At 42.6% G+C, this 27448-nt stretch overlaps 1 protein-coding gene across 1 annotated transcript in view; it reads left to right on the forward strand.

Moving 5' to 3' along the window:
• Positions 1–27448, forward strand: part of LOC121289678 (kinase non-catalytic C-lobe domain-containing protein 1) — a 278354-nt gene that overhangs the window by 72423 nt on the left and 178483 nt on the right. The window contains exon 7 of the mRNA XM_041209301.1: positions 15623–15681. Coding sequence (XP_041065235.1) covers positions 15623–15681 — 59 coding nt within the window. The remainder of the gene's footprint in view (positions 1–15622; positions 15682–27448) is intronic.

The following is a 27448-nucleotide window of genomic DNA, read 5'->3' on the forward strand; positions in this document are numbered from 1 at the left end:
AAGGGAAGATGTGTTTGTGTGGTTCTGGAGTTGGCGGAAATGGTGGAGGATGATCCTTTGAACATGGAGGCTGGTGGGGTGATAAGTGAGGACAAGGGGGACCCTATCATGGTTCTGGGAGGGAGAGGAAACTGTAAGGGCGGATGCGCGGGAGATGGGCCGGACATGGTTGAGGACCCTGTCAACCACCGTGGGTGGAAAATCTCGGTTAAGGAAGAAGGAAGACATGTCAGAGGAACTGTTTTTGAAAGTGGCATCAACAGAACAGATGCGATGGAGGCGAAGGAACTGAGAGAATGGGATGGAGTCCTTACAGGAAGCAGGGTGTGAGGAGCTGTAGTCGAGGTAGCTGTGGGAGTCGGTAGGCTTATAATGAATATTGGTGGAATACCTGGAAAAACTCAGCAGGTCTGACAGCATCTGTGGAGAGGAACACAGTTAACAATAACAAATCCATGTGCATATCCCTGTGCCCCACAAATCTGGACGCTTACTCCTCCTATCTCTTCTACGTGGTGCAACTCCTGTGGCTTCATCAGAGGTAAAGGAAGACTGCTCAGATTCATGCACTGCTTGCTGAGATGCTCTTGGCTGATGTCCTCTTGGTTTTGAAGCCTGTGAGGGGCCTTGGCAAAGGCACCTGTGCAGGGGCAGACTCAGCCATTGGGTTATGAGGCGGCTTGGGGGGGGTTACTTACTGGGGGGGATGGGTAGGGAGGTGGGGACAGCAGGTGAGAAGTGGAAGTACTTCGAGCAGAGTTCCCACATCCATGTCCAGAAGTATCCTGTTCATTAACAGCCCCCATAGCACAGGTCCTGTGTTCAGCTGAGCAGATCTTGGAGCATCACATGGCCTCCCGCATGGACTTTTCACTACTGTTTCATCTCCACCACCTGCTCCTTGTTCAGCAACATCAGGCGTACTTAAAAATGAGGTGCCAACCTAGTGAAGCTGCATGCAGAACTACATGCTTGTTCGGCAGCCATGGACAGAGCTAAGTGAGCCATAGTGACAGGCAATAACTATCTCTAACAAGAGAGTCTGGTCAGCTCCTTTAGGTATTTAGTGGCATTACCATTCCTGAATTCCCCACCATCAACATGCTGGGGGTCATTATTGACCGGAAACTAAACTAGATTAACCACATAATACCTGTGGTTACAAGAACAGATCAGAGTTCCAGTATTCTGCAGTGAGTAACTCACTTCCTGACTCCCCAAAGCCTGTCCATCATCTACAAGGCACAAGTTAGGAATGTGATGGAGTACTCTCCACTTGCCTAGAAGCGTGCAGTTTCACCAACACCCCAGAAGCTCAACACCATCCAGGACAAAGAAACTCACTTGATTGGCACTCCATCCAATGCCTTAAGAACTTCACTCACTCCAGCACCAGCGCCGTATTTCTGCAGTGCATACCAGACACAAGATGCATTGCAGCAACTCACCAAGGATCCTTGAATAGCATCTTCCAAACCCACAACCTCTACCACCTAGAAGACATGGGAAGCAAGTGTATGAGAACACTGCCACCTACAAGTTCCCCTCCAAAGGACTCGCCATTCTGACTTGAAACCATATCACTGTTCCTTCATCATCACTGGGTCATAATCCTGGAACTCCCTACCTAACAGCACTGTGGGTGTACTTACATGATGCAGACTACAATGGTGCAAGAAGGTGGTTCACCACCGCCACCTCAAAGCCAATTAGAGATGGGCAATAAATGCAGGCAATAAATGAAGCTGCTCCAGTTCTCTGCCTCCACCTTGTGTTCTACTCCCTCCTGTGAGGAGAGAAAGAAGAGATCTGTGAGTGATAGTAATGGCATGTGTTGAACAGATGGATGGATAGCATTGGTTGAGGGTGACTAAGAGCAAGAGACATGACATTGCATTAGGATGAGATTGTGTTGGTGGTGAATGAACAGATGGTGATGTGAGAAGTGCATGGACAGAGAAGATGCGCACACCTGTAAGCTAGATTTACGTGAGGAGTGATGTATTGAACTAGGTTTGAGAAGGCAAATGACGGGATTGGAGTGACAAGCATGTCAAGATTTGCCACTGCTAGGTTTACGTGAGGAGTGATGTATTGAACTAGGTTTGAGAAGGCAAATGACGGGATTGGAGTGACAAGCATGTCAAGATTTGCCACTGTACTTAGCTTTCCTGACCTGCTTTAGTCCATGAAGCCACTTTCGGCATTGAATCCACAAGTGTTACATCACACTCTTGCATGGGCATCCCACAGCCAAGCTTTCTTTGTTTCACTAGCAGGCTTCTTCCTCCTACCTGTATAAAATAGTATCTCTAAGTGGGGCCTTTCTAGCAGCACATCTATGTGGAGGTGTCACTAAAATGAGGAACAGCCTTTGAACATTATGTCACCATTGTGCTAATTCCTTGTGTGGTACTGCCAACTCTAAACACCACTAAATTTCATGTTTGAAATGTTCGTTCAAACATTGGAGCTAAAATTCTCTTATATGGGTTGTCATCACACCTGCTCATGCTAATTGATTGGGAAACCCAAAAATGATATGGTAATGTAGTGGCACGGTTTAAAAAAAATACTGACAGATGCGCTGCACTAACCTTTGGGTTTTTTGCATGATTGCACGTTCCTGCTCCCAATGTGTCACAAAGCTAACATCTAACCTATTACCTTCAAGTGTGTAAACATGGACAATTTCTTTCTCTAAAAACCTGAATATATAAATGGTTTCGGACATGTGGTAAATGTGAGCAACGGAAAAACACTGCTCTGTAATCATTACTAAGAACATCTGAATTCTATTTCTGAGCTCTTGTGTGAATGGATCTTCCTTTGTTTTCATTCCAAATGGAGGTGTAAAGCAGAAAAAAAATGGCAAGTTACTTATTTAAATATTTTTGCATTCAATCTGGAGCTCTAACGAGTTCTCTGAAGGAATTGGCTACGAACACTTGAGATAAAGATAACAGAGCATGAAATTTGATCGCTCTGCATTATTTGTACACCTGTTATTCAAGCACACGTTACTTTGAAATCATCATTCTTATATTCATCGCGAAGGTGTCTTTTCTTGGGACAGGTGAAAAAATAAACTATTTCTTTGAGAATGGATGCAAGTGCAAGAATTACACAATGTGTTAGTTGAGACTAATATACTGTATTGCAACGAATCATGCTAAATGATATTGAAGTCTTTTGGACTGGCTAATGTTTAGTTAAAAAAAATAGAATCCAGGCATTTATTACAGGAAGGGTAATATTTGACAAAGTTGATTGTGCAAGTTCTGAAGCATGATAAAGACAAGGGATACAACTTTCTCATCCAACTTCTTTTATTCAATTGTATTAATTATTTCAGAGATATCCAAATGTCAGCTCATTTATCACATATAGCCTGGTATCTTTTCAATTCAGCCTTTAAATAGACACATTTTTTGCCTTAATTATGTCATTTTCAACAAGCATATGTATAAAGAACCTATTTTTTATTGTTCTTGGACTGTGGCTTTAAAATTGGACTGTGAGCTCTTGTGCGAATGGATCTTCCCTTGTTTTCGTTCCAAACTGTGGCTTTAAAAATCCACAAGCCACAACATGGCTGCAGTTGAAAGGCTTGTTCACTGGAGCAGGTTGAGGAATGTCTACAATGTTGCTATTCTGGAACATAGGGTGCCATAAGAGAACAGGGTGGTGATGGAAAGGGGCTCTGGACTCAGGGGAGCTGCCTGACAACAACATTTTAATTGTCTCCTGACCAGGTGATCAGGGTTTTGTATGGTAACAGTGCAGGAAGAACAGCTCCTAGCCTGCAAAGAGGGAAGACCTGAAACCTCTCTCTCCTGTGTTTGTAAGATTCCAACAATTCTTCCATAATAGTTAGCTGGCTATCCTTCATAACTCTGTAACCTGCTTCCTCTGAAAACCCCTGTCAAGAGGAAAAGGGGAAAAATCACCAGTCGAGACATTGAAAAGTAAGTTTTTCAACTAGTGAGCCACAGACTGAAAGTGTTGGGAGACTACCTCATGTCATCAACAACAAACTGCAAGGAATTTGGAAGACATCAAAAGCAACCCATCTAATCCTGTATTCTGGATCGGTGTTATTGAACTGTTTTATCTCACTCTTAAAATCCATGTCGTGTGTGGCGTGTGTGTGTGTGTGCGTGTGTGGTGTGTGGTGTGTGGTGTGTGTGTGTGTCTGTGTGTAGGGGTTTAAGAAGGGGTAGTGTCTAAGTTAAAAACAAAAAACTGCGGATGCTGGAAATCCAAAACAAAAACAGAATTACCTGGAAAAACTCAGCAGGTCTGGCAGCATCGGCGGAGAAGAAAAGAGTTGACGTTGCGAGTCCTCATGACCCTTGTTGAAGGGTCATGAGGACTCGAAACGTCAACTCTTTTCTTCTCCGCCGATGCTGCCAGACCTGCTGAGTTTTTCCAGGTAATTCTGTTTTTGTTTTAGTGTTTAAGTTATTGAGTTAGAAGTTAGCAGTTCAAACTTCTCACTTTGCCACTAGTTAAAGACAATTTATTCAATAAACAGTTATTTACTTATTAAATTTACAAACCTGTTGCTCTTATTATGTTAACCTTAATTGAACAGTTAGGTAGAATTGGGGCAATCTGGTGGTTTGATCAAACTTTTCACATTTGTTGCGGTTCAAGGAACAGTCGGGCTTGACATTACAGCACACTATCCGCAGTGTGTCGTGACAAAGTTTAGGGGCTCACATCCGGGATATTTTGGAACAAAAGGCAATGACCGTAAGACCATAAGGCGTAGGAGCAGAAGTAGACCATTTACCCATCGAGTCTGCCCTGTCGTTCAATGAGATCTTGGCTGATCTGATAATCCTCAACTCCACTTTTCTCCATAACCCTTGATTCCCTTACTGATTCCCTTACTGTCAATCTCCGCCTTGAATATACGTAACCACCCAGTTTCTATAGCCTTTTGTGGTAAAGAATTCCACGGATTGACTACCCTCTGAGAGAAGAAATTTCTCCTCCTCTATTTTAAATGGGCAACCCCTTACTCTGAGATTTTGTCCTCTGGTCCTAGGCTCCCCCACAAAGGGAAACAACCTTTTAGCATCTACCCTGTCGAGCCCCTTAAGAATCTTCCATGTTTCAATAAGATCACCTCTCATTTTTTGGAACTCCAATGAGTGCAGGCCCAACCTACTCAACCTCTCCTCATAAGAAAATTGCTCCATACCCGGAATCAACCTAGTGAACCTTCTCTAGACTGCATCCAATGCCAGTATATCTTCCCTTCGATAAGGGGACCAAAACTGTTCACAGTATTCTAGGTGTGGTCTAACTAGTGCCTTGTATAGTTTTAGCAAGACTTCCCTATTTTTATACTCCAATCCCTTTGAAATAAAGGGCAACATTCCATTTGTCTTCCCCATTACCTGTTGAATTTGTGTGGTAGCTTTTTGGTATTCATGCACAAGGACTCCCAAATCTCCCTGTGCTGCAGCTTTCTGCAGTCTTTCTCCACTTAAATGATATTCAGCTCCTCTATTTTTCCTGCCAAAGTGCATAACCTCACATTTTCCCACATTATGTTCCATCTGCCACATTTTTACCCACTCAGTTAACCTGTCTATATCCCTCTGTAGACTCCTTTTGTCATCCTCACCACTAGCCTTCCCACCTATTTTTGTATCGCTCACAAATCTGGCGATAGTACATTCACTTCCCTCATCTAAGTCATCAATATATATTGTAAATAATTGTGGCCCCAGTTCTGATCCTGGTGGCACTCCACTAGTTACAGGTTGCCATCCTGAAAATGCTCCCCTTATCCTTACTCTCTGTCTGCTATTAGTTAGCCAGCCCTCTATCCATGCTAATATACTACCCCCCAACACCATGGGCTCTTATCTTATTAAGTAACCTTATTAAACGCCTATTGGAAATGATTTGGGTGTAGATTTAGTAAGTAATAAAATCTAAAAGGAAACACCACGTTTGTACTATCAAAAATAAGGTGGCACTGGAAACTGCCTAAAGCTTCCTACAAGTGGAAGAGATGTCCCTGGTGCTTTTACAAGGGATCCCAAAAGCCAGTTTAACTGAATGGGCAAGTAAATTAACAGTAGGATTGCCTGCCATAGCTAGGAAGGCAGAGATAATCAAAGGTAAAGCACAGCATTTAGAATTGAAAGTGATACCTGATGCTAGTGAGTCACAGCTGGAGGGAATGAAACTTCAGTTAGAAATGAAGAAGCTTGGACTTGAACAAGCAAAGGAAATGAAAAAACCTGAGTTTGGGGCAGCAGAAAAGGAAAGAGAAAGGCAGGAGACAGAAGGAAATCAAGGAAGGGAATTAGAAAAGGCGAGGTTAGAAAAGGAGGAAAGAAAAAAAGAGAGAGACAGAGAATTCCAGCTTAGAATGCTGGCAGATAAAAAGAGACACCAGGAGGTGAGGCAGGACTTATGTCCAGATCAGAATCCAGTGGGGAGATGTTACAATTTGCACAAGCTCTTCCAAAATTTGAAGAAAGAGATGTTGAAGCAATCTTTATTTCATTTGAGAAGATAGATAAACAGACGAACTGACCAAAGGAAAACTGGACCTTGCCCAAGCAGAGCAAATTGACAGGTAGAGCACAAGAAATTTATGTCCCACTGTCAGAGGAGGTTTCTAGGGATTATGATGTGATGAAAAAAGCCTTTTTGAATTGGTCCCTGAAGCATACAGACAAAAGTTTTGAAATTTAAGGAAACAGCCTGGAAAAACTTACATCGAATTTAAAAGGATTAAGCAAATTAGTTTTAACAGGCAGATACGAGCATAGGGAGTTGAAACTACCTATGAAGTTCTGAGAGAGACCATTCACTTGGACAAGTTTAAAAACTCCCTATCTTCTGTAATAAGAAGCCATGTGGAAGACCAAAGGGTTGCAATTACTAGACAGGCAGCAGTAATGGCTGACGATTATGAGCTGGTCCATAAAACTAAACCTTTTTCCCATCACCCCTATAAATTTGAAAAGGATAGAAAGTGGGAGAGTGAAAGGAAGGCAAGTAGCCAGGGTAAAAAATGGATAGCTGGGAATACTTTGAGAACTCCTCCCTGGATCAGGAAGGAAGTTACTGAGGGCAGAGGTGAAACTCAAAAGCCTAAGCGTTTCCACTGTAATAAAGTGGGACACCTTCGTTCAGAATGCTGGAAGTTGCGAGGGAAGGCCATGGGACTTATTGGAGTTTGCAAGAATGAGTCCGAAAAAGGAACTCAAAAAGAAAATGCCACAGATCAAATTGTAGCTTTAACTACAAATAAGGGTCTGGAGATAAACACTGTTATGAATGCAGGTGAAGTGAATAAGGTAGATGAGAAATTTAAAGGGCTTTTGTCTAAAAGGAAGACAACCCCTTTTTCATCAAATGACACAGCCAATAACTATATTAAAGGACACAGGAGCTACTCAAATTCTTTTGCTGGAGAAGGAACTAGTTTTCCCTCCAGAGAGTTGAAGAAAAGCTAAAGTATTGGTAAACAGGATAAGTGGAGAGTATATCCCGGTTCCATTGTACAAAGTACAGTCGGAATGTGATTTGTTGTCTGGATCGGTGGTTGTAGGAGTGGTTAAGAAATTACCCATGGATGGAGTTGATTTACTCCTGGGGAATGATTCGGCAGGAGTGAAGGTTATAGCTTCGCCCATAATTACAGAAAGTCCGCGAGAGGCTAAGGAGACAGAGCAGTTGCAAGAACAAGTCCCTGGGGCTGAATTTTCCCCCAGTTGGAGGGGGGAGGGGAGGTTATGTGGGGGCGGGAGGGAGCGAGCGCCAACCCAATTGCCGTCTCCAATCGGGTCCGCGCTGCCATTTTAGGTGGGCAGGTCAATTAAGGCCCACCCAGCGTGATGCTCGCCCGGAAGCACTGAGCGCTCCCTGTGCAGGCGGGGGGGGAGGATTCCCTGGGCAGGATTTTACACTTCGGGAGAGGGGGCGGGGCCCACTCACCAACGCGTAAAATGACGCGCAGTGACGTCGTGGTGACGCCCGCCGACCTGTCACTGGCCAATTGAGGCCATTGACAGAGTCAATTATGTAATTAAAGGACCTGCCCTTCCAACCTTAAGGCTGGCGGGCAGGCCAGGAGCCCCGGTGCGAACTAGAAAAAGCATGAAGCCTCATCCATGGGCAGGATGATGTTTCATGTAGCTTTTTAAAATTTTAATGAAGTTTTTTTGAAAATTATTGACATGTCCCAACCCATGTGACATTGTCACATGAGGGGACATGTTATGGAAATATTATTTTACTATTTTTAGGTTTTTAACATTTAGAGCCGATCTCCCTGAGGCTGCACTTAGCCTCAGGGAGATGAGTGCGCTCTTTCGTGTGCACGTGCGAAAGAGCGCATTCTCGATTTTGGGATTCTCCGCCACCTGCACAGGAAGTGCATAGCATGGATGAGGCTTCATGCTTTTTCTAGTTCGCACCGGGGCTCCTGGCCTGCCTGCCAGCCTTAAGGTTGGACGGGCAGGTCCTTTAATTACATAATTGGCTCTGTCAATGGCCTCAATTGGCCATTGACAGGTCAGCGGGCGTCACCATGACGTCACTGCGCGTCATTTTACACACCGGCGAGCGGGCCCCGCCCCCGCTCCCGAAGTGTAAAATCCTGCCCAGGGAATCATCCTCCCCCCCCTCCACCCGCATAGGGAGCACTCAGCGCTTCTGAGTGAGCATCATGCTGGGCGGGCCTTAATTGGCCCGCCCACATAAAATGGCGCTGTGCCTCTGATCGGGGGCACCGATCAGAAGCGCACTTATGCACGCCCTCCCTTCAACTTCCCCCCCCCACCCCCACCCCACCCCACAATGGGGGGGGAAATTCAGCCCCCTGAGTCGGGGCCTGCACTCTTCTGCGTATGCGCTGGGTACCTCGGAGATCAGTTTGATATTTGAAAATTTAAATAAAGGGAAAAAAAAACTTTTAAAACATGTCCCCTCATGTGAAAGTGTCACATGAGCTGGGACATGTCAATGAATTTTTAAAATAATTTTTATTGAATTTTAAAACTCGTCATGAAACCTCATCCTGCCCGTGGATAAGGTTTCATGAAATATGTGAAGGCCGCCTTGGCTCTTTGCCTGCCCGCTGACCTTAAGGTTGGACGGGCAGCTCATCTAAATGTTTTAATTAGTTTTTAACAGGCCCTAAAGGCCTTAATAGGCCTTTGACAGTTTGGAGGGCACACAGCCGACTCAGCTGCAAGCCCACTGAACTGGAAATTTAAATGACTCGCGCTGACGTTGGGATGCCTGCCCCCCGCTCACCGACTGGAAAATTCTTCCCCTGGTATTCTTCCATCATGTGTGGTGACCAGAGAAATAGCTAAACAAAGTCCATCATCAGAGGTCAAAGTAATACCACGAGCAGATGTTCTGCTTGTAGCTAAGCAGAGTAGCCGAAACTTTGTTTAAGGATGAGGATAATTCAAAGGAAGTGTTTGGCATGTCTTCCTGAATTGAGGCTCAGAAAGCAGATCCAGCCTTAAACAAGTTAACACAGTCTGCTCACACACGCTGAGGCTGAAGTAGTTTCGGTTTGCTATTACCCTAAAAACTGAGTTCTGATGAGCAAGTGGAGACACCCTCACAGATCTGCGGATGAGGAATGGACGGTTGTTCATCAGATAGTGGTACCGTCCGAATATCGTAAGGAGATATTGCAAGTAGCACATGAAATCCCTATGATAGGACATGCAGGAATATGGAAAACTTGAGCATCGAAAAACAAGCATTTTACCTGGCCAAGTCTTCATAAGGACATAGTGCAGTTTTGTAAGATGTGGCGTACATGTCAGGTAGTAGGCAAACTCCAACATGTAATCAAACCAGCACCTTTAATACCCACACCAGTTTTTGAAGAACCATTCAGTCGGGTATTAGTAGATTGTGTAGGACCATTACCCAAAACGAAAGCAGGGCATCAGTATGTCCTTACAATCATGGATATGACCACCCAATTTCCAGAAGCTATTCCTTTAAAGACAATTACAGCTAAGGTGGTAGTGGAAAAGTTAACTCAGTTTTTCACTAGTTATGGCCTACCAATTGAAATACAACCTGACCAAGGTTCTAACTTCATGTCTAAGTTTTCCAGGACATAATCAGCAATTTGGGTATCAAACAACTAAAGGTTACCCACAGACACAGGCAGCTTTAGAGAGATATCATCTGGCTCTGAAAACCATGATTAAAACGTATTACCATGAATGCTCAAAGGATTGGGACAAAGGATTAGATCTTTGACTGCTTTCTACCCGAGATTCTCCCATTAAGCCTACTGGATTTAGTCCATATGAATTGATCCATGGCAATGAAATAAGAGATCCATTAAAATACATTAAAGAAAGGTTCCTGAAGCCGAAAGACGAATCCTCCATGTTGGATTACGTGTCCATGTTTCTGGGAAGGCTCACAGGAACATGTTGGGTAGCAGGAGAGCATTTCAAAATTTCCCAAGCCAAAATGAAAGAATGGGCAGGCAAACATGCTACAACTAGAATATTCCAAGCTGGAGATGAAGTGTTGGTATTGTTACCTTTGCAGGGTGAACCCATGAAAGTGAAATTCAGTTTTCCCTACAAGATAGTTAGGAGAGTTAGTGCAGGGACTTATCTGATAGATACTCCTGAGCTAAGGAAGAAGAAACGGTTATGTCACATGAACATGCTAGAGCAATATCATCGCAGAGGAGATGATCAGAAAGAGCAAGTGTGCCAGGTGGTTGGAGTAGTGGAGGATGAAAAAGACAGTAAAAGTCAGGTAGGAGGAGAAGTAGACGGTGCACAGAGCAAACCTCCTACAACTTGACTAGCCAATACAACAATACTAGGATAGTTAGACACTGTGTTCTCATATTTAGAGGAAGGACCATGGGAAGATTTAAGGTTACTTAGGAAGTATAAGGAAATTTGTAGGGATACACCTGAATGTACTATGTTAGCTGGGCATGATGTGAACTTAAGAGACTCAGTGGCGATAAAGCAACATCCGTATCAGCTGAGCCCAGAAAAATTAGCTCAGTTAGAAGCAAAGATCAAATATATGCTGGAAAAGAAATTGATTGAGCCCAGCCAAAGCAGCTGGAGTTCACCGGTCATAGTGGTTCCTAAGCTGGATGGATTCATTGGATTTTGTATAGACTATAGGAAAGTGAATGTAGTAACAAGGACAGATTTGTACCCAATTCCTCAGTTAGAAGATTGCATCAATAGGATGGGCAGTGCCTCATTTCTTTCTAAAATTTACCAATTGAAGGGATAGTGGCAAGTGCCATTAACATCAAAGGCTAAAGAAATATCTGCCTTTGTTATACCAAGTGGATTGTACCCATTTCTAATCATGCCATTTGTGTTTAAAAACTCCTCAGCTACATTCCAGAGACTTAAGAATCGAGCCATAGCTGAAGCACCTAAGTGTGTATTTATTTAGACAATGTCGTCATATATAGTAACACATGGGAAGCAATTAGAGGATCTATTTAAGCAATTGCAATTAACTGGCCTAGTCATAGATCTGGCCAAAAGCATATTTGCAAAAGCATGGGTAACTTACCTAGGTCACATTATAGAGTAATAGAGGTCTACAGCACAGAAAAAGGCCCTTTGGCCCATCGAGTCTGCGCTGGTCAAACAAGTACCTAACTATTCTAATCCCATTTTCCAGCGCTAGACCTATAGCCTTGTATGCCATGGCATCGCAAGTGCACATCCAAATACTTCTTAAATGTTATGAGGGTTTCTACCTCTACCACCCTTTCAGGGAGTGAGTTCCAGATTCCCACCACCCTCTGGGTGAAAAAATTCTTCCTCACATCCCCTTTAAACCTCCTGCCCCTTACCTTAAATCTATGTCCCCTGGTTATTGATCCTTCCACCAGGAAAAATCCTTCCTGTCTACCCTATCTATGCCCCTCATAATTTTATATACCTCAATCATATCCCCTCTCAAACTGCTCTGCTCTAGGGAAAATAACCCCAATCTTTCCAATCTTTCCTCATAACTAAAACTCTCCAGCCCAGGTAACATCCTGGTAAACCTCCTCTGCACTCTTTCTAGTGCAATCACATCCTTCCTAAAATGCGGATTCCAGAACTGCATGCAATACTCTAGCTGTGACCTAACCGGCATTTTATACAGTTCCAGCATAACCTCCCTGCTCTTATATTCTATGCCTTGGCTAGTAAAGGCAGGTATCTCATATGCCTGCTTATCCACCTGTCCTACCTTAAGGGACTGGTGGACATGTACACCAAGGTCCCTCTGATCCTTGATACTTCCCAGGGTCCTACCATTCATCGTGTATTCCCGTGCCAGATTTATCCTGCCTAAATGCATCGCCTCACACTTTTTTGGATTAAATTCCATTTTCCACTGATCAGCCAATCTTACCAGTCCATCTATATCCTCCTGTAATCTAAGGCTATCCTCCTCACTATTTACCACCCCACCAATTTTCATGTCATTCATGAACTTACTGATCAACCTTCCTACATTCAAGTCTAAATTGTTTATATATACCACAAACAGCAAGGGACCCAACACTGATTCCTGTGGAACCCCACTGGACACAGGCATCCAGTCACAAAAACACCCCTCGATTATCACCCTCTGCTTTCTGCCACTGAGACAATTCTGGCTCTAATTTGCCAAATTGCCTTGGATCCCATAGGCTTTTACCTTAGTTATCAGTCTCCAATGCGGGACCTTATCAAAAGCCTTGCTGAAGTCCAAATAGACTACGTCAAATGCATTGCCCTCATCTACACACCTGGTCACCTCTTCGAAAAATTCCATCAAATTGGTCGGACAAGGGCCGAGAATTTTGCCGAGAATGGCAAAAGTGAATGCCTTAATAGAATTTCCTATTCTTAAAACCAGTCAATTGATGGTTTTTGGGAATGTGTGGGTTTTATAGGATGCTTGTGCCTAATTTTAGCACAATAGCTGTACCCCTCACCAATTTGTTTAGAAAACAAGCAAAACTGGTATGGTCAGCAGAATGCCAAGCAGCCTTTGAAAAGCTGAAGGCAATCTTAATAAATGAATAAATGTTGGCCGCCCCTGACTTTACCAAACCTTTTAAGATGACAATTGATGCTAATGACTTGGGGATAGGTGCAGTCCTTTTACAGGGTGATCAATTAGGGGTAGAGAAGCTGGTGGGGCACTTTTCCAAGAAACTAAATCAATATTAGAGGATGTATTCTACAGTTGAAAAATAAACTTTAGCATTGTTGTTGTCTCTTCAATACTTTGAAGTTTATGTCCAACATGATGACAAAGAAACACTAATCTACACTGGCCATAATCCGCTGTGTTTATTAAGAAGCATAAAACTTGAAATACGAGACTGTTTAGATGGAGTCTATTGTTTCAACCATTTAATGTAAAGATTGTTCGCATTTTCGGTAAAGACAATGTAATCGTGGATGCATTGTCCTGGGCGTAAATTTTTGAAATAAAGGGGAAGGATGGATAAATGAATGTAAGTCTCTTATTTTGTTGTTCATGTGTCACATACCTTGAAACATTTTTGAAATGGCATTTCATCTCTTTTAAGGGTGGAGGCATGTAAAGAATCTGCTTTTTTTATTTTTCTTGGACTGTGGCTTTAAAATTGGACTGTAGCTTTAAAACAACTACCATGGCTGCAGTTGAAAGACATATTCACTGGAGCAGGATGAGGAATATCTACAATGTTGCTATCCTGGAACATAAGGTATGTAAGAGAACAGGATGGTGCTGGAAAGGGGTTCTGGACTAAGGGGAACTGCCTTTTAATTGGCCCCTGATCAGGTGACCAGTGTTCTGTGTGGTAACAGTTCAGAGAGAATAGCTCCTCGCCTGCAAAGAGGGAAGATCTGAAACCTCTCTCTCCTGTGTTTGTAAGATTCCAACAATTCTTCCACAATAGCTAGCTGACTATTCCTTACATCTCTGTAACTTGTTTTTTCTCTGAAAACCCTGTCAAGAGGAAAACGTAAAAGAATTACCAGCAGAGACATTGAAAAGCAAGTTTTTTAACCAGTGAACCACAGACTGAAAGTGCTGGGAGACTACCTCCTGTCATCAACAACAAACTGCAAGCAATTTGGAAGACATCAAAATCAACCCATCTAATCTTGTACTCCAGATTGGTACTATTGAACAGTTTTATCTCACCCTTAAAATCGTGTGTGTGTGTTGTACGTGTGTGTGTGTGTGCGTGTGTGTGTGTGTGTGTATGTGCAGGGGTTTAAGAAGGTGTCGAGTTTAAGTTATAAAGTTAGAAGTTAACAGTTCAAACTTCTTACTTTTGCCACTAGTTAAAGACAATTTATTCAATAAACAGTCATTTACTTAACAAAAACAGAATTACCTGGAAAAACTCAGCAGGTCTGGCAGCATCGGCGGAGAAGCAAAGAGTTGACGTTTCGAGTCCTCATGACCCTTCGGCAGAACAGTTATTTACTTATTCAGTTTACAAACCTGGTGCTCATATTCTGTTAACCTAAATTGAACAGCTAGGTAGAATTGGGGCAATCTGGTGGCTTGGTCAAACTTTCCACGTTTGTCCGGGCTCGAGGAACGGTGGGGTTTGATATACTACAGCTCAGGATCCTCAGTGAGTCGTGCCATATACACAAAGTGAACCATGCCGAAAAATCAGGGCAAAGGAATTTAACGCCCTCAGTCTTCTTTGCATTTATATTTCTAATCTGTTAGTTTGTTTAGTTTGAACTTTGGCAGTCTGTTTCCCTATTAATTCTTAAATCCTAAATCAGAATACCAAGATCTGTTAGTATTAGCAATTTGAAATATAATGAAATTAGTGTGGGGATAGATGAAAACTTTTGTGTGCCCGCCTGGGGTCCCGCAGTACATACATATGTGCCCAACAAAAGGCAAAAGCTTGGACATTGCAGAGTGACTTGTAACCTATAGAAATTAGTGTATCAGTGCACTCTTTTTTTAAATCTTATCAAAGGATCTTGGAGTATCATAGATCATAAATCTTAGAGCTTCAAATTCTCAGGAAGGTCCAAGTTCAGTTCCTACCGTGTACGGAGTTAGCTGGAGTGGCAATGGGGATACCACAATTGGCCTTTGTGTTCCAGGGCTAGGAAAAATGGAATATCAGCCAAGATTTCTGCTCCACATTTGCTTTCCAGTGGTTTGTGCTGCAAGTGTTTGTGCAGATGTTGATTAAGGTCAAGGTGAAGCTTTGTGTGATGCCTCCCAATATCAAATAGTCTGTCAACACTCGCTGTTTCAGATACCACAAATTTCAATATTAAGCCATAGAATTTCCAAACCAGAAACAGACCATTAGGACTACATGGGTAATTCCTTCGACAAGCCAATTAACCTAATCACCTGCTTCCTGTGGGAATTGTAAGAGGCCTTTCTGTACCTCAGTAAAAGAATAGAACCCATAGGAAATGAAGGGAGGAAGAAAAAAGAAAATGGTAAGAAATAGGAGAGGGAGAAAATAATTTCAGGGTCTTTAAATGTACAAGTGTTAACTATTCAAACTCATTCAGTGCCACCATGAAACCATATTGTTGTATATTGTGCTTTGTGATTAATTTTCCTTATTATTTCTTTACAGATGATCCAGAAGGTGCCTTTGTACCCCCAGAATTTGATATTACTGGCAATACCTTTGAGGTTGGTTGAAATAGCTTATGAACATAAGGCAAGCAGGAAATATTTTCCCTACTGTTTTCAGAATGAATAGCATTGCAAATTTAATGAGAAAACCCCTATGTATAGAAACCTTTAAGTGAAATGTTTGCTATGATTAGATTGGATCAATTTTAGAGTGCTTTTTAGGAATAGCTATTAATTAAGGCCAATCACTTGAAATTGCACTAGCCTAAAAGGCTTTTCATTGTCTTAAGTGCTTTAGAACTTCCTTTCTTGCCAAAAATTTGTTTTATTTTTATCCAGTGCAGATCTGCTGTAGCTTCCAAGCCTGGAAATTTTACTTTGTGACATTTACAATATGAACTAAAGGTTAACGTTTGTATTAATTTTTCCATTATAATAATGGAGGAGTAAAAGGCCTAGAAATTTACTAGCTGGTCAACATACCTTCCAGTGTGTCTTCTAATTTTTTGGCGGGGTGTGGGTGATTTGTTTAAGTGCGTGACCCCTTTAAATTTTTTGCTAGGCTGACTTGTGCATGGCCTGTGCAGGAATCCTTGGACTACAGCACTGCCTCGCAGCTTCGAGGGAACATTGGAGCTGGTTATTCATCTCCATGGCTGAATGGTGAGACCCATGGCACAGCCAGAATTGGAACCTGGGTCTCGTTATTGTCAAGCCGGTGAATAAAATGGATTGGGGGATTAGGCCGCTGCAATAGCAACAGCGGCTCTTGGTAGTAGCTAGGGGTGGCTGGATGAATGGTAATGGTGGTGATCGAGAGCACCACAGAGTGGTAGCCAGCCACGGCCTGTGTGCTTTGAATATGGGGTCAGGAGGAGTGGTCCCATTATGCACTGCCTAATGCTATACAGGCTTGCTTTACCTGAGTGCAATCAGTGCCAGCTATCTCAGGGCAAACCAATCTTGTAGAGGAAACCTCAAACAGGAATTGGCCCCTTATTTGCAGTGACCTGTTTCATGAATGGACCCTGATGCCTTTTCTATTTTGGCCTTTACCAATATGGCGGGTGGTGTATTTCTGACTCATAAATGAGCAAATACTTCCTGCTCCTCAGTTGGAAGATTTAGGAGGCTGATGGATAAAAGATGCGTAGTTGAATTTTCACCCCAAGTTGTTTGAAATAGATGGTTTAAAGCCTGGACTGAAAAAGCTGACAAAGTCATTCCATGAACGTTTGGTAGTGCCAAAGGGATAAGTCCATTTTTTTTCAAAAAAAAAGTCATATGAAGAGATGTTCGACACCATAAAAAGTAATTATTTTGGTGGGTCATTTGTATGTGGAACATATATTTAGGTTCCAATGAGCGACTTTGTTATTGTTGAAAAGTACAAACCCTACAGAAAAATATTTGATTAGCCATAGAATCTTAGATTAGTAGAGTCGTGATCCTATATTGGCATCGTTGAGTTTGCCATTGCCCCTATCATAACAGTAGAACTAAAAGAAAGGGAAAATGAAAACAATTCAATGGGGACGTCTGGAGAGGTGAAACTACCCTGTGCACCTGCGACAGTGGAAATCACCAGAAAGTAACCTTTCATGTATTTGCAATTTATGAGCAAACAGCAAATGGAAATTAAAGTAATAAATTTGTTGATTTTTTTTAACTTGATCTACCAATTTAAAAGCCTGAAGCTTTCCAAATATTTGTAGAATAACATTATGTTAACCTGCAGGTGTATACAGGAAGGAGGGAGTATTATGCTAAAACAGTGCATTGTTGCTTCTGTTGTGGGCTAACTGTGTTTGTTTCAATTTTAGTGTTTTTTCACAAGTTGATGTAGTTGAATATGTATTGACAAACGCAGTGAATGGAATAATTCTTAAAGTGCTATTTCTTGTTGCTTGGAAAGCAAATCAAGATTGTCAATTTATCATTATCATTTTAGCATGTTATCTTCCCTGTAGAATTTACTTCCTTCTAACCCTAACTTCTGTTTCTCCACATCACTGAACAAGCAAATGTTATAAATGTCAAATATTACAACACAAAGTAGAAACACAAAGACCTCATTTCCTAATGCCTTTTGGACACATAATGCATTTTTTAAAGTTTCATTAATTTCTGGGAGAAATTTGATTGCTGCTAATATTCTGACAACCTTGTGGACGAGCTGCTATTTCAATTTCGACCTGGTAAAGTGATATTCTTGTGATATCAGCAACAAGCCTTATCAGTAAAGATTTCCTTACGATTGGGAAAAGACTGGCATTCCTTGTAGTCCTAAAGATCAATAGAGAATTTTTTGGCAGTGGAACTTATTTTGATTTATGACACCTCTCAATGCAGTTTCACATTTGAAGCACTCTGATGTTTACCCTGCCTTGGCTTCAGATTTGTTGCTATTATTTTGAGGGTTCTCTGGATTCTCCTAAGTTCTGCTCCTCGATCTTCATTTATATTTTGCTCTTCCAGCCAATTGGAGAATTTAGTTCAGAACTTATAATACCCCTGTCAATTTTGGATTATTACACTAGATATTCTGTTGGGTTCAGCATCACTTCCATAAGCCGATCTAACCTCTCTTACCATCTGAAGTACATTTTTATTCTGGCTAATATCATAAGCATAGGAAGACCTGCAGGTCAGAACAGAACTTTCAGTTTGCACAAAACTAAACATTTTTATCTACTGTTATCCTGCCAACTTTTAATATTTTGTGTAACTCATTCTGTGGTTTCTGAGCTGCCTTCTCCAATTCCACTGCTCTTGCCAATGACCTCCACCCCCTCCTTTTGAAGAGCTGGAAATAAGCAGCCTGGAAGATCCATCACTTACCCACACCTTCCACCAGCGCAGAGACACCCGGGGGAGGACCTAGATCTAGAGCAGGCTCAGGTTCACTAACTGGTGTTCACTGCACGGACACGTGTCCGCAGCAGGAGGAGGCAGGTTCAGCCGAGCTCCCCTGGCACTGAGAAGACTGCTGGGCAGAGGCATCTGTGAGGCCTGAGTCAGATGACGAGCCTCTGGATTTGGCCTTCCAACTCATCGTGGTGGGGTGAAGCTGAGAGGAACATCACACAGAGCTTTTGGAAGCTCTCAAAAGGGTGGCATGCGAGTCGGAGGAGTGCGTCTGCCTGCTCTTTGATGAAGTGGTGTCCACATATGCGTGTATAGAGGTCTCCTTGGCAAGGATGGTAGATACCATGGAGATCCTGGTCCAGCAGAACGCAGAGATGCGTGCAGACCTGCACTCTATCACGGTAGCCATGGGTGAGTTCCTGCAGTGGCAGCACAAGGAGGAAATGGGGCACCTCAACGTCCCTCCAGGTGTTCCTTCCCCTCAAGGAGTCAGGCTGGGGCCCTCATACAACCAAAGGGAGGAGAATTGGCAGCTGGATACCCCTGGGTCATCCACTCAGGAATCTCAGAGGCTGTCTGCTCCCTCCAAGTCGCCTCCGCCTGTGACCCCTTCAACCTCATCATCTGTCACCGCAGAGGGAGCAGCTGGCCCACAGGAGGACAGCCAAAGCAAGTCAGGGCCCTCAAAGCCTCGGCTCTGCGGAGGACAGATGCTGAAGTCAGCAGAGACAACAGGGCCAACCAGTGCACAGCCTGTCTCCAGCCCTCCTGCGGATGTCGGGGCAGCACCTAGAAGAAGTGGTAGGCCTAGAAAAGTTAAGAAATCCTGGTCACAAGTAGGTCCATGGATGAGCACTTTTGTCACTTTATAATCTGAAAATATGTTCACTTTCACTGAACAACATGTAATGTTGTCTTTGAGCTGCATTAACAGGCTTTGTGAGTTCTCCACCTGCATTGCCCCTCCCCCCACTAGCAGTTCAGCCTCACGCAGCCAGACCACAAGTGATTCTGCAGGGAGATGTGTGTGTGTGTGACAGGGCCTTTCAGAGCCTCGTGCAAGCACTCTCCCACGCACGCGGAGGGTTCACCCATCACACTCATCCTACTGTCCCGAGCATTTTGAAAGCTGCCTGCTGGGGTTCTCTTTCAGTTATCCATCTGAGCTGACCTGCATCTCTGCCCACCCAATGCATACACTCCCATACAGCACCTGTGCCCGTCCAACATGACGCTTCACTCACTTTCAATTTCGACAACCATGGTTGTGGCCAAGTATCTTGTCAGCTCCCCCATCCTTTCCCCTCCCCCAGTCACCTATGTCCTTTCCCCTATCACTGTGGTTCCCTCTAGTATCACCTTCCACCTCCCCACCATCACCTACCAACCAGAACCCTTGTCATTCTAGGATGTCCAGGTGAACATGCTCATTTCCTACCTTCCTGAGAATCCCACCCCCATCCACATTGACCTCCCCAACCTCCTCCTTCTCAACCCCAGAGTCTGTGTCTGCCTCGGAGTCCCACCAACCACCCTCTCCATGCCTTCTACTGTTACCAACACACCCTCACCCTGCCACTCTATCGGCTTCCTCTACCCCCTCTGACATTCACCATTACCTCCTCCCACACTCACTCTCACTTTGCTCCCCAGGAGGCAGTCATTGAATTCACAGACCCCTCCCTTGCATGTTCACCTGGATATCTCCCCTGGTCCACTTACTCCCCCCTCCACCCTTACTTCCTCCTCTCCTCTGGACACCTTCCCCACTCCAAGCTCCCCCCCGCCTGACCCTAGACAACTCTCCCCCCGAACCCATTGCTTTATACCTTCCTCCCCCCTTAAATCTACCTCCCCACTTGCAGCATTCTCCCCAGTTACACCCGCCTCCATCCATACTCTCTCCTGCTCTGCCAAACTCACCACCCGACATAAAAACAAAAACTGTAGATGCTGGAAATCCAAAACAAAAATAGAAATACCTGGAAAAACTCAGCAGGTCTGGCAGCATCGGTGGAGAAGAGCAAAGTTGACGTTTCGAGTCCTCATGACCCTTCAACAGAACTAAGTAGAAATGGGAAAGGGGTGAAATATAAGCTGGTTTAAGGGGGGTTGTTGGGACAAGCAAGCAGTGATAGTAGGAGATAACCAAAAGATGTCACAGACAAAAGAACAAAGAGGTGTTAAAGGTGGTGATATTATCTAAAAGAATGTGCTAATTAAGAGTGGAGAGCAGGACAAGCAAGGTACAGATAGCTCTGGTGGGGGTGGGGTGAAATAAACAATGAGTGGAATACATTTAAAAATAATGGAAATAGGTGGATAGGTGGGAAAAGAAAAATCTATATAAATTATTGGAAAAAACAAAAGGGAGGGGGAAGAAACGGAAAGGGGGTGGGGATGGAGGAGGGAGTTTAAGATCTAAAGTTGTTGAACTCAGTATTCAGTCCGGAAGGCTGTAAAGTGCCTAGTCGGAAGATTTGGTGCTGTTCCTCCAGTTTGTGTTGAGCTTCACTGGAACAATGCAGCAAGCCAAGGACAGACATGTGGGCAAGAGAGCAGGGTGGAGTGCTAAAATGGCAAGCGACAGGGAGGTCTGGGTGATGCTTGCGGACAGACCAAAGGTGTTGTGCAAAGCGGTTACCCAGTCTGCGTTTGGTCTCTCCGATGTAGAGGAGACCACATTGGGAGCAATGAATGCAGTAGACTAAGTTGGGGAAAATGCAAGTGAAATGCTGCTTCACTTGAAAGGAGTGTTTGGGCCCTTGGACGGTGAGGAGAGAGGAAGTGAAGGGGCAGGTGTTGCATATTTTGCGTTTGCATGGGGAGGTGCTGTAGGTGGGGGTTGAGGAGTAGGGGGTGATGGAGGAGTGGACCAGGGTGTCATAGAGAGAACGATCCCTACGGAATGCTGCCAGGGTGGGTGAGGGGAAGATGTGTTTGGTGGTGGCATCATGCTGGAGTTGGCAGAAACGATTCCAGTTGGGCCTTACTTTGCACTCCATTACCGGGATACAAATCGAATACATGCCAGCCTCCGGCAGAATTCACGTTCCACCGTACATCATTGGATGATTCCGCTGTGATTTCACGCCAGCATGAACCCAATTTCTGCTCCTCACGCTGAATTGCACCCCCCCCCCACTCCGCCCGCCAAGACATCCGCTGCCAGCGGGACTGGATGATTCTGCCCATTGTTTCTTCTACAATAAACAAACGTCCCCAACTCTTCTGTAACCAGCAATTTGTGCCAACTATGAAGCACGCCAGTACATTTAGCTCTTCAACTAGGTTGGTCTCAACAAATAATGATGTACACATGAATAAAGTGAAACTGAGGAAATGTCAAATATTTACAAGTGAAATTTAAATTTGAAAATCACCCGTGCCGCCTTTGTGCTCTCAATAGGTTTGTCCAGGAGACTCTTTTATAGCCCACCCATAGCTGCTGCATTGTCAGCTGATGGCAGGTTTCACAACATGAAAAGCTTCCCCCGCCACATGATCGCACATGTTTCCTGTGCACCCTGCCAGAACTTTAAATTTTAACTGGAATAGTGTGGGAAACGGGCGAAAAAGAAAACAAGCAGAAGTGGCACCCACTTCTGGTTACACCGTTGGCAAAATCCCCCCATTATCTGCAAATGTGACCAAGTTCTATTGCTGATTAAAAATTAAAATTAAAAATGGTGTTTGTCCCAACCCTATTCCTTGGGCACATTACCTTGATGTAACTCCATTTATAAGCAACACTGTTTGCCTCTTCTGAATCCATGTTAATTACTGTTTACTTAATTATTATTGTACAGATAATCTACAACCTTACACCAGATCATGAAGTTTATGGTTTTGCATGGAATTGAGATAAAACTGAGGGGTTTATAATTGCAGTAGAGTAAATTACCAGGAAAGATGATTTAAGCTAGCAGTTTAAATGGATTCAAGACAGAACCAGTTATGTTTCTCAAGAGAGGGGATTGAGATGGGAATATGGGTAGGTCGGATGATCATCAATCAAAAAGGGATATTAGCCAAATAGTCTATTCCAGCTTCTCCAAGTTATATCCACCAAGGTGATCTTAAAGCTCTCATTGTCTTTTTTTCTAGTTCCATGATATGACAGAAACTGATACCTATGGTGACTCAAAAGAAAAAGAAAATCAGGAGCACTTTTCTAAATTTGCAGTCTCAGTTCTGTGTTGTTCCCCCTTTGAACCACATATCAGCAATTTAGACATCTGCCTGCATGAGTCTCTATCCAGTCAATCGTTGGATAAATAGATGGAGTTTGCGTCTGAATTCTTGATATGTACTTCTCAACATGCCGCTGTAGGAATGCAAGCTCATTAAATTAACCCTCTATCTTTTCCTTACAATTTTAGCTGATCCAAAACATTAAATTTAGCCTTTTTTTATTCAGTGCAATTTTTACAGGAAGTAATTAATTCGTCATAATGTGAGAATACACAAACAATTAACTGTAATGTGAATCTGAATGTTTTCCTACTTTATTTAGTTGAAGTAGATTCACGAGGAAATATGCTGCGTAGTTTATAAGGTGTAGAATTCATGGGCTAGAAAATTGCCTTGAGTGCTGATGTGAAACGGTTGATATTGGATTGACTATCTATTTTACACTGCCTGATATTGAAATCCATTGACTTCAATAAACCTAAAGAAACCCCCACCCACCTCACATCTTCTAATCTAACCCAGCAGTCCCATCTAAATGTGATATCTGAAAAATTGATTCTTCATATTCGAGAATACAAACTGGTTTACTACAGCAATGACACAAAGACTCACAGCTCTCAGTGTGTAAAGCGTGAGGACAATCCCCCATTCCTGAAAGTTTTCTGCAGTAAACATCAAGTACCTTTATCATAATTCCTGTGACCTTCCTGCTATGTATCCTCAATTTATTTCTTTCATAAACAATTGTTTTGAAAGGTAAAAATTATTAGAATTTGTACATTCCTATTAATGTTGGAAATTCAACTTTAAAAAAAAACTTCTTCAGAATTATTTTTGAGGTTTGCGGAAATATGTCCATCACAGAAAACTGCTGATTGCTCAAGAGCCAGTCAAAAAACACTATTGTCTCTGACTACATCAATCTCAGTAATTATTCTGAACCCTTTCAGCAGCCATGTGCAGTCCGCTTCTAACCCAGCGTTCTTTTTATACCATGTAACCCCTGACTCACTTCAGCAACAGCACAAGAAAATTGCTGACCTTTGTGATTATAAAACAAAAAAATAACTTGCTCCATTGTCCCAATGCATTTTGTATGAAGTTTGAACTGCAGTCATTTTTGCATAGATGGATGACCACGTAGTCGTGTTGGTTGATGGAACCTTGGAGAATCGTTGCTCTTATTCAGATAGAATATTTTATGCCTAACTGAGCAAGCTGTTTAATGTCTCATCTGGAAGACGATTTTCCAACAGTTTGGGCCTCCGTCAGAATTATACAACTCTATAGCAGTGCTTTAAAAAAAAAGGTGAAGGATTGTTTGCTCAATTTTTTGATGGCTACCATTCCTTATTGGAAATTATTGGTTCATACTTTTGAATAAGGAGAACCATTAATAGCTAATTAAGCCAATCACGATCTTTGGCTCATAACATCTTTGATGTTTTGGTGGGTGGAGAGCTGGGGGGGGGTGAAGTCACATTTTAGATGTACTGTTTTTGAAAAGTGCAACAGATTCAAACGAGATGCAAAGCTTTTGATGATGTGAACAATTTGACTTGCACAGAAGTCCATCTGAAATTGCATCCACGAGTGAAGCTACAAAAAAATTACAGAATAGGGTGACGTATGATTTCCATTTCTTCTCTTGACCTAAAAACTCAATGTCCCAGTTTTTCTGTCAGCCTCTTAGGAATGCATGTACAGGTGTTTCTTCTGTGATGAATGATCTCGCAAAAGACCAGGGGAACACAGGGGATTTGAAAAATAAACAACGCTTGCAAAGTTATAAAACCTTGCTGTGTTCAAATCATTATTAGATAAGCAAGCAACTTTGAGCAGAACCACTTTGTAACAAAGTTGTTTGGAAATCAGTCCAATGCTGCTCCGGATAGGCTGAGAACTCATGCACTTTCAAGTATGTGGGCCTTCATCGAGTTTCTTTCTTGAGCCAAAAGGTACAAAGAACTGTTGAAAGTTGAAATGAAAAGTTAAGTGCTCCCTTTCAAAGCAACTGAACTCTAATGATGTTGACATCCAACTCCTTAGAAGGGAACTGAGTAAAATTGTCTTTTTTGCATGTTTCTTAGGCATGGTGCATTAAATATCTTCTGATTTGTCTTGTGATTATCTTATCAAACCTATAGCATGCTTTCCCAATTGCTAATTTGCAAAAGCCCCGATTTAACTCTGTGATTGGTGGGTGCTGGGCTGGCACTTCTGTACTTGACTTGCCAAAGTGATTTACTTTTAAATGGGGCTAGGCCTGATTCTCGCCCAAACCTAAAGTCAAGGACCTCAGGCCAGTGGGTAAGTGTAGCAGGAGGCTGCAGCCATAGTCCCAGTGAACGATCCCCAAAAGAGTAACTGAAGAGGGTGGTCCACTGCAGTCGTGGTGATGTCTGTGGCAGGGGATAGCTTAAAGAATTTTTCTCCTGTCCCCAAAGGGAACCCTTATTTAAAAAAAGAACTAGCTTATCCTCATAGGTGAGTTACCCTGGAGAGACGACACCAGGTCTTGATCTCCCATCTACTGGTTAAAATATGGTTGCATCTAAATCATATTATCACACTCCAATTTTTGAACCTCAGTGAAGCCTTTGACTTGTTTGTGTGGCCTCAAACACTGTCCAAAACACATCTGTTAAAATGACTTTGGGTTTGTGACTGTGGTGAATGCCATTCTGCCTAGATGTGAATCCCCATTCTTGTCAGATGGACAGTGTTAAAATATCAGCAGGTATTGAGAAAACAGTGAAATTAATGTATACTACAATAGAAACTACAGATGAAAAAAATAGCCTCTGTTGAAGGGCAAAACTCTCCTTTTTAATCCTATTTGCTGAGCTTGCATTGTTTCTGTAATTCAACTTTTGGACGTGTCTGGCTGATGGATCTTTCAACTGACTATCACCAAATTTATTTTCTATTTATTTGATGTTCTTGGAGAATCAACAACCTTTTTAAAATTCTGATGTTTGAAGTGCTTGGCTGTGATAAGCTTCACACAGCTCTTACTTTGTATTCCATCTTCAGCTTGGTGCAGTTATTCTCTGAATTAATTGGTATCATCTCTTTCACTTGCTTTAAATCCTAGTTTTAATTCTTTTTCTTGCATCTTTCTCCTCATCTGAAAATATTGCCTCGTGCTGGGACTCCACAAACTTCTCAGTGCTCGTCTAAGTGATTGCGTTTCACGTTTGAGGTTGGTGAATGTTGCTCGGCTATTTGACCATTGTTGGCATCACAGTCAGCCTGATCCATTCCTCAGTTATTGTCAATACTAAGAAACTTGACAACCATTTAAGGAACCTTGCTAACTCCACTCTTTGGCTGATCCCTCTCCCCAAAATGTAGGAGCATTTTTAGCACACAGCAGGAATTGGAGCTGAGACCTCATGGTCAATATGGCTCAGCAACACACCATTCTCTTTCATTTTTAGTTACTACTCCAGTAATTTACGGCTTTTCCAGTGAAATAGATGAGGACATGTGCCATTTGAAGTTATGAATTGCACTAGTTATGTAAGGAAACCATCTTTGGAAAAATTGAAGGACATTGAATTTTGGACACCCTCCCTCCTGTTTTAAAAAGTAGCTTGTTATATAATAAATGAAAATGTTTCTGTGTTTTCTAAAAGAAGCCTGGTTCGAGTCTTTTGATGCTGGAATAACAGTATCATAGGTAAACAATTGGCCAATGTTATGAGTGAATCAATCATTTGAACTATTGTTGTGATCTGTGGAGAAGTGGGGCTAGAATTAACCGTGCACTCCTACCATCACAGTCCAGAACATAAGATTGGGGTCTCTCATGTGATTTGAAGCATGGACATCAAGTGATTGGATACAGAATAATTAATAATAATTGTTAAAGGACAAAAGGACAGATATCAGGATTCTGATTCATTGGTAACCGACATGTCTTTGGAAGTTGCTAAGACTTTTTTAAAGATGGAAGATTTATCTCTGCCTGATTTACAAAAAGTACCCACGGCTAAGTTAAGGGAAATGGCCGATAAGTTGAAGTTAGAATTAACCGAAGAGGCAAGGAAAGCAGAATAGTTGAGGTAATAGCTCAGCATTTGAAATTGGAAGGGATACAAGAGAGACCACATTCTCCAGGGGGGCGAGTCAATTGAGTTGGCTAGGATTTGGTTGCAAATTAAGCAGCTTGAACACAAAAAGGAAATGGAGAAACTTCAACTCGAACAGGAGAGAGCAGAAAGAGAAAGAGCATTTTTGCAGCTTGAACTGGAATTTCAGGGAAGAGAGAATGAATGAGAAAGGGAACGCTAGCTTTAATTCCAGAATTTAAAACAGGGGCACCAGATGTTGGGGAATGTTTTGTGGACAGAACTTATCCCAACGCAGAATCCAGTGGTGAGATGTTTAAATTTTCCAAAGGAAAGGGATGTAGAGGATTTCTTCATTTCGACAGTTAGACACATGTTCTGATACTTAGAGGTAGGACAACAAGAATCTAGTGAGGTTACTCACGAAATTCAAAGGAATCTACAGGGATGAACCAGGATGTACAACTTTAGCCATGCATGATGTGGATATAGTGAGGTCTTCTCCCTATAAAACAACACCCTATCATTTAAGCCGAGAGCAACAGGCTCAGGTAGAAGCAGAAATCCAACACATGTTGGGAAATTATTTTATTGAACCGATGTTAGCTGCCCCTAACATCACTAGGTGGCAGTTGATGCTAGTGACTTGCAGGTAGGTGCAGTCTTGTTATAAGATGATGGATCAG

The sequence above is a fragment of the Carcharodon carcharias genome, chromosome 17, assembly GCF_017639515.1.
Source record: "Carcharodon carcharias isolate sCarCar2 chromosome 17, sCarCar2.pri, whole genome shotgun sequence".
Taxonomy (NCBI): Eukaryota; Metazoa; Chordata; class Chondrichthyes; order Lamniformes; family Lamnidae; genus Carcharodon; species Carcharodon carcharias.